At 39.1% G+C, this 7,972-nt stretch overlaps 1 protein-coding gene across 1 annotated transcript; it reads right to left on the minus strand.

Moving 5' to 3' along the window:
* Positions 1-1,207: 1,207 nt before the first annotated feature.
* lacc1 (laccase (multicopper oxidoreductase) domain containing 1) lies at positions 1,208-6,246 on the minus strand. The gene is made up of 5 exons (XM_038295610.1): positions 5,644-6,246; positions 3,962-4,140; positions 3,679-3,844; positions 2,595-2,820; positions 1,208-2,364 (listed from the first exon to the last, which is right to left on the minus strand). Exons 1-5 carry the CDS (start codon positions 6,098-6,100, stop codon positions 2,139-2,141), a joined length of 1,254 nt encoding a protein of 417 aa, XP_038151538.1. The 5' UTR covers positions 6,101-6,246; the 3' UTR covers positions 1,208-2,138.
* Positions 6,247-7,972: the final 1,726 nt, after the last annotated feature.

The raw sequence follows: 7,972 nt of genomic DNA on the forward strand, positions 1-7,972 counted from the left end.
ATGACGGATATTGTTTAATTTTTTTCTTTTTATACTGTTTTTGAATAAATTTCTCCGGTGCAGCTTGCTAACTCGTATTAAATTGCAGCTCATATGAAGCTAAAATAAGTTAAAGTTTCTGAAGCCTGAAGTTTGCACTAACTTGGACTTTTCTGATTAACTGGAACAGAGTAAATGAAGGATGCATGCAGCGACTGAATGAAAAGGCTTCGGCTTTAGGTTCGGTTATTATTGAATTAAGCTGATTTTTTTCTGTTTGTTTGTTCGATCTGTGAGACGTCTGATTGGACATTTCGTTTGGCAGCAACACGTCAACAAGAAGGAATAACTGTTTGTCTCGTAAGCTTTTATGTGAAGCATCTTGATCTTGGTGTCGTCACTGTTAGCATTGCTCAGATGATCCGACCTCGGTCGACTTTTCTTATCGTATGGAAAAAACAATCGATGAAATTTATGTTTACTGATGATGCGACTAAGCTAACATAAGATTTTGTTTTGAATAAAAATGTATTTATTATTCTTTTATGTATCGTTGAAAATGCCATGGAAACAATTCTCTGTTTTATTGTTGAGGTAAAGAGCAGTGGAACTGTAAAAGCTGTTTTTTTTTTTTAAGGGCTGCCTTTACTACAAATAAATGCTTTCCTTACCCCCTGAATGTGTTTGTCTTATTTAATAAGGACAACTACCATTACTATCATTAGTAAATCTGCTCCCAGCTGGATCCAAAGACTGATGCTATCTCTGCCACATAGTTTAACAGTTAAAAAGATACTACAGCTGATACTACAGTGTATCCCATGTTTTTTATGCTTATATGCATTGACCTACATCACAGGAAGGGGCAGGGTGATATACACTTAAAATCTTATCATGATATTGGCTGAAATCTGGGTGATAATGATAAAACGAGAGAAAAAAAAAGTCTTTCTTAAATGATTTTAGTGCTGTGAAATAAAAAAAATGTATTATGTAGTTTTCAGTTGAAATATTGAGTACTTAAGGTTATTTTACAGATTTTTTTATTTTCAGTTTTAGATATGCTTAGTGTCTTTATACACTTTCTGATGTTGATAGCCCCTCCCCTTTGGCTAGATCTAAGCCTTACTATGTATATTCAACAGGGTTTCCGTGGGTCATTAAAAGTCTAATTATTTTTTAAATTAAGGCCTTAATTGGCATTAAAATTCAATACATGTGATTATAGTGGCATTTAAAATACTTTATTTAAAAAAACAATTGTTCATAAAAATGACATCAATATCAGATATAACAGTTTCAGGTGTTTGTAAGGAAGTGCTTCCAGTTGATCGTAAACCTGTATGTTCAGAAAAGAAGCACGAGCCTGAGAAAAAGCTGGAGAACGGGAAAAAGCACGTGGCTGGAAAACATGGAATTCGGGACATGGCTGCAGCCTGTAGACGGTGAAGAAGACGAAGGATTTTGCCCTGGTTTTAAAAGATAGATAGATAGATAGATAGATAGATAGATAGATAGATAGAGTCATGGGTACTTGATGATGGCATTAAAATTATTTCTAAGTGCATTAAAAAGCATTAATTAGAGTTACTCATTCCTGTATAAACCCTGCACAAATTGAGGATATGATGATGACAAATTGAAAGCGATAACATGATCTAGTGACTTTCCGTCCTAAGGCAGCAGTGAGAGAGCTGCAGATGCCAATATGTCAGTAGGTTGAACTTTTCGACACAACTGTAATAGTAACTAAGTGGAGCGATGGACGCTGGACCAGCAAGCTTTCAGAATCATGAAAACTGAAACAATGGAGGGACACATTTATATGCTTGTTGCTGGCAAAGGAAACTCTAAATATAAGCCACAATAATGGCTAGAAAAAAAAAACTTCATTTGGATTTTTTGGCAAAATGGTTCAACAAGCAGCTGTAAAGTTTTCTGTGGTTAGATTCAAAATCAGACCAGAAGAAGCAGCCTTCTAAGCCAAACTGCTCTGATGTTACCAACAATTCATGGCAACAAAGCCTGGCCAAGGTTACTGGGTTTTCCTGCTCTGCAGGTTTTCAAAGGATAAAGTCAGATTCCCTTTACTCGCTACTGAAACATGAATCCATCATGTTAGAGTCAAAGGAGACTGCGGCTGCAGTGTTTTTGTTTGTTTAGGATCCTTCCTTTCCGATTGTCTGACTCCCTGGATCTCCATCCTGTCCTTTGGTCTCTTTGATCCACAAAAAGCCCACTTGAGTGCCAAAGTTGACCCCGTCTCTGACGTGGGAGAAGAAGTCGTCTGGATTGCAGGAGGTACAGGGCGTCACAGAGGGCCGGTCCGCCACCATGTTTTCATGGATGTTCTCTGGGAGGATGCCACATTTCTCCAGGAGAACTCTGGAAATGAGGGAACACTGACCGTCAGTCACCATTTTAGAATAAGGAGAAGGTTTCTAATCAGATTCTGTATATTTTCTAGGTCCTTCATAACTTTAAATACTTTAAAAAATAATATTCAAAACTGCGTTTTTATTGTCTTTGATCAAATTAACTTCATACCGCAGATCCTCCCACTATAACTGATGGCACATACAGTCCTAACAAAATGCCCATTTTCTGATTCGTACCTGTTGGCGAGGCGGATGTCCACGTGCGGTTTGGCTGACTCTGGATCAGGTACGCAGTCTGGATGCAGGGTGATAAAGTCTGCCGCCTGCTCTTTGTCCAGCACGAAGCAGCACACCCCCACAGATGGCCCCACCGCCACCACAATGTCGCTGTGCCGACAACCAAAATGTGTTACCATGGCACTTACAGTTGCTGGGGCAACGCCCATCACAGTCCCTCTCCAACCTGCAAAATAACCGGAAAAAAGAAAACATCACATTGAGGTAAACTGACTCATATGAGAAAAGAGATTATCAAAAATCTGGTCTTACAAATAAAAATATTAAACATGATGGCACAGATATTTACATCTTCCCCACCTGTAATTACACACATCTACCACTAGGATGTTCTGTTAAGAATAAAAAAAGGCAAAAAAATGAAATTCCTTTTTAGACACAGTATTTGGTGTTTTTAATCGTTTCTTATGCATTTTTTTTTGTAATAATAATTTTAAAAATCTGATAGCCAAAATCAGATGAATATCAGCGGTAAGCTGGGATACAGCAAGCATATAAATCAGTTCCTCCCTAGCACAGATGCTTTGCAGCAATAAGGTTTTTGGATCCCAGCCTGTGGTTTTCCTGCAAGACTTTAAATCCTGTCTGTTTGGTTAATTGGTCTGAATTGCCCTGTGCATTCATGGTTGTTTTATGCTGTGTGTTTTTTGCTTAATGACATCTGGACATATTTGCCTGCCCAAAACCAACCTGCAAGTATGCAGAATGGCTGGAGTAAAAAATATTTGTTCATTTAGACATCATCTCCTCATCCATTAGAGGGGAAGTTATCTACCAATCAATCGATTTGTCAACCTGTCTTCATTTTCTCCCTTTATGTATCGTTTCTAGGGATGTTCTTCTGTTTACAGGTACATTGCTTCATTAAAGTAACACTGGTCGATAGGGATGTTCATGTCAATATATTCTACATCCCTAGGTTTGATATGTACACTCTGTATGACTTTTTTGGATCAATCTCTGACATTCAAAATAAAGTGGTAGTAAAAAGAAGAGCCTGCAGATGTCTGAGTATCTCATTTACCTGCATGAGCCGCCCCAATGACCTTCTTGACTGGATCAGCAAACAGGATGGGCATGCAGTCGGCTCCTGGAGCCGCCAGAACAACCCCTCTCTGATTGGTCACCATGGAGTCGTAGCTTTCTGGCTCCGGGTTCCCCAGAACCAGCACGTCGTTGGCATGGTTCACCTACGGGTTTCACCAGGACAACGTTTAATGTTTGCTGTGATGGGCAGATAGGCTGCAGACTGGGTTTATGATTAATGGGTTGATCGTTTGCTGCAGAAGGTCATCTTTTTTATTTACCTTGACCAGACGTAGAGGAAGAGGATGAAACCCAGCATGAACGGCGAGCCGGCGCCTGTTTTCTGCCACAACAGCCGTTGGGTCCCTCCTCTTACTGCTGCAGAAGAGATTTAAGGAGGACAGGGTTGGGATGTAGGAGACTCCACCTGAACGGGTGCTGAAGCCGTGACCAAAGCAGTCTAAGAGAGACACAGATGCCACATCCAGCTTTACTGAAGAATAAACAGACCTCTGCTCTTATAATTCAATACAGTCAAAATTAGCTGAAATTAGAAAATACATTTCATTTGGATAGAAGGGGAAAAAAAATCAAAGTTCCCCAAATTCTAAAAGTAGCCTGCTTAGTGTTGCAAAAAAAAGCCTGAACTTTAGGATAAGAGATTGGGTTTTACATTTTCCTTCATTTCTCAGCCATCTGTAAATATAAAAAAAGCCAACTTTTTGTTCTTGATTATTAGCTGATATACTGCAAGTAAAATCTAAATGTTAATTGCATATGCAGCGTGGTGGAATCATATGCATCACTGTATGTTCCTAAAAAGTTCAAAACCATCTTTTTAAAGGTGCTTCATTTGAACTTTCTGAGAAGCGATTCGGTTTTGTCTAGAAGTTTTTAACTAATATTCTTCATTTTTGCTCATTTTGTTTCTTCTGTGTTTCAAATCATGCAACCTGAATAAAAGGCAGGTTTCAAACCCTGACCTCATTTATAGGGAATAAAAGCCATACAACCAGAGCAGATTCATAGACAAAGAAGTAAGTAGTTTCCCTGTATAAAATTTATAAGACTCAGTGAGGAACTAATTTACTGTGATGCAAATACATTATTTACTGTTTTTTACTGCAGTTGTAAACCTTTAGAGGGAAACTGCAACTTTTGCATGTAAATCCCTGACACCAGTTAAGCTTTTCTATTTAAAACTTAGGAGATGTATAAACATATGCAATTCTTCGAATAATCATGCAGAATCAATAGTTAATAATGTTTCCCTGTTTGTGTCTTTTTTAAAATATAGTAAAAAAAAACAAATCCAACTCCTGCTGCAGCTTTATTTTGTTGTTGCACGTGAGCACATAAGAGCCTTAACTCCAAGGTGCTCCCCGGGCGCCTTACAATGGCAGCCCACTGCTCCACAGGGGGATGGGTTAAATGCAGAGGTAAATTTCTCCAATGTGAGATCAATAAAGTTCAATTATTATTAGTATTTTTATTTAATAAAAAAAAAAACAAGTATACACGAGTGCATACAAAAAGATATTTTGTTTAAAACAGCTCTAGATAATTTCATTTATTAAAGTGCAGCCTTGAAAACAGTTATAACTACATAAAAAATAGTAATATAAACATATGACTGTATTTACAGTTCTAACATAATTTTTTTTTAATTAATGTAATTTTTTAATACTTTTTTTCAATACTAGTTACATACTTGTTTATTTTATAGTCTGTATTCATGTTGTGGGCCCTATTTTATTATTTACCTACACTACAAGTTGTGTGTGTTTTTTGTTTTTCTTTGCTCCTCTGTTGTCTTTCTCTGACCCCGCCCTCACAGGCCAGAATAACACAGTAATTAAGGTCATATTTTGCACAGTTACAGTTTAAAGTATTAATAAATAACTTTATTTTCCTTGAGCCTAAAAATAATCAAATTAATTGACTTTTTGATTATGAATCCCACCTGGAATCAATGTGGACCTCAGGGTCCTGATGTGTCCCTTCAGAGCGGGCAGCTGCTGCAGGAAGGCGGACACTTCCGGCTCAGGTGAGTCCGTGTGGGCGGAGCCTCTGCACTCCGAACAGGTAGGCTCGTCCGTCACTCTGTAATCAAAGCTATAAACTGCGGTAAAGAGCATCTCCTGATACCGAACCAGCACCTCTCTGCCCCGGCAGCTGGTCAGCACTGTGATGGAGCTCAGGTCCAGTTCATCCAAGGTTCGCTTCAGTCGGTAAAGACGCTCCGCCATGGATCCAGAGTCCAGGATGTGCGCGCTCCCGGAGCAGCCGACGGACGGGAGCGAGCAGCCGGGTCCAGGTCGGCTGGCTGTCCCATACAGCAGAAAGACATGCGAGTCCGCCTCCTGCAGCAGGGAGGCTCCGGGTCTGCAGCTGTGGGTCAGATCCACTAGAACCGCCATCGCTCACAGTGAGAAACTGTTCGGAGTTCAGAGCAGCTCCGCTTTATGTCGCTGCAGAAGGAACATGATCACCGGCGGAGAAAGTACAGCTGCTTGCACACGACTTCCTGCACAGCCTCGCTCCGCCCAGACTGGAAAGCCCAAACAGCCGCTGGAAATTCTCATCTGGGCAGGTTTCCTCCTCTTCTGCTGACTGTTGCATCAACACTGACAGTCAAAGTTTGCAAAGCGGGAGCCAAACTGCAAAACAACCTCAGGTTGTGAAACCTAAAGGGACCCAGAGAGACAGCTGCTGCTCTATAGAAGAAATAAAATCAGTCATGTTATTGTTGCATTTCAGCAACAATGTGTTGAACTTTGGGCACTGGATCTAAAACCGCTTTGCTTTCTGTTTGCAGTGACTGCTGCTGGGACAGGGTTATTCCTGGCAGATTTCCTGCAACTTTTTACATGATTTGGTCCAAAACATCTAAATCAGAGCAGAACTCTGTTGCATATGGAAAGGGCTTTCCAGCAGTTTAAATCAAGCTTTGTGTGTGACCTGGAACACATCTAAATGCTGCAACATTTCAGAAATGGAGTCTGAGACCCCTGTCCCAAGAGAAACATGCATCCTTTACAAAAAAATAAAAAATCTACTTGGACTTTCACTCAAAGCCATCACTTTTACATAATGTTTTTTTCTGGAAAAACAGAAATTTTTTAAAGCAAAATAAGATATGAAAATAATATTTCTGAGAGCACAGCATGTGATACCTTGAAGCAGATGAGCTACAGCAGCAAAGGACCAAACTGATACCTTTGTCTGCTAAGAACAGGAAACTGAAGCTACAGTTCACATAGGCTCAAACTTATTTGCAAAGAAATAAGAAAAAGGTGATGTCTGATGCCATGTCTGATAAGCAACAATCAGATATTTGGGTAAACAAGCTAAAAGAAAAGCTGTTAGGCTTTTTTTTTTTTTTTTTATAGTTACACATTAAAGCTTTAAGTCAATCTGGATATCATTACTGACAATGATCATCCCCATATAATGACACTGCATTCATCTTTTCGATGCCTACTTCCTGCAAAAAACTAATTTAACAGAGCTAAAATATTTCTTCAACACTATTGCTTCAATGTTTTCCAATGGTCTCCATACTTGTTAGATCTCAGTTGAACAGAGCATCTTTGGGATGTGTTTAATAAATGAATGTGCTGCCTTTAAAACTGTAGTAACTGTGTAATTAAAACAAAAATGTATTTATAAAGCACTTTACATTTAAAGAAATTTCAAAGCGCTTAAGTCAATTAAGGGTTGATATTTTCAAAACAGGGCCCTAAAAATGTGTATTTGTCAAATATAATGCAAAGTAGAAACCTGGATGCATCATTTAAAAGTCGATCAATAAAGCATGACATGAGGCAGTGCTCCACAGCAGCACAGAAAAGGATTCCATTTCTTATGTGCAGGAACCAATTCTGGGAATAAAAACAGGTAAGTGTACAAAGGGCGGATAGTAAAAAGTAAACATGTCTTTTTATTCTGCATTACTGTGTTTGATTAAAAAGTTAGCAGGAATAAAGAAGATCCAAGCAGAGACAGGAGGATGATGAGGTGGATGGAGAATGGTGGGATGTGTTCTTGTTCATGCAATTTCTCCAGGATCATGCCAGCATTGTTATGTTATTTTTGTGTCTTCTCCCCAGGAATCCCAAAGAAGAAAATGTGATAGTGAAGTTTGGAAGGTACAGACGCATGGGCAAGTTTCTGTTTTTTTTGTATCATTGGAAGAGATGATCTGCTTTGCAATGTTTAAGAAGTGAAAGAATGCGATTTTGCATATATATCTCCAAGACTGTTCACTGCTCTGGAAGGGACATGCTGTA

Source organism: Cyprinodon tularosa, unplaced genomic scaffold, assembly GCF_016077235.1.
Source record: "Cyprinodon tularosa strain WSP-4 unplaced genomic scaffold, ASM1607723v1 ctg357, whole genome shotgun sequence".
Classification (NCBI taxonomy): domain Eukaryota; kingdom Metazoa; phylum Chordata; class Actinopteri; order Cyprinodontiformes; family Cyprinodontidae; genus Cyprinodon; species Cyprinodon tularosa.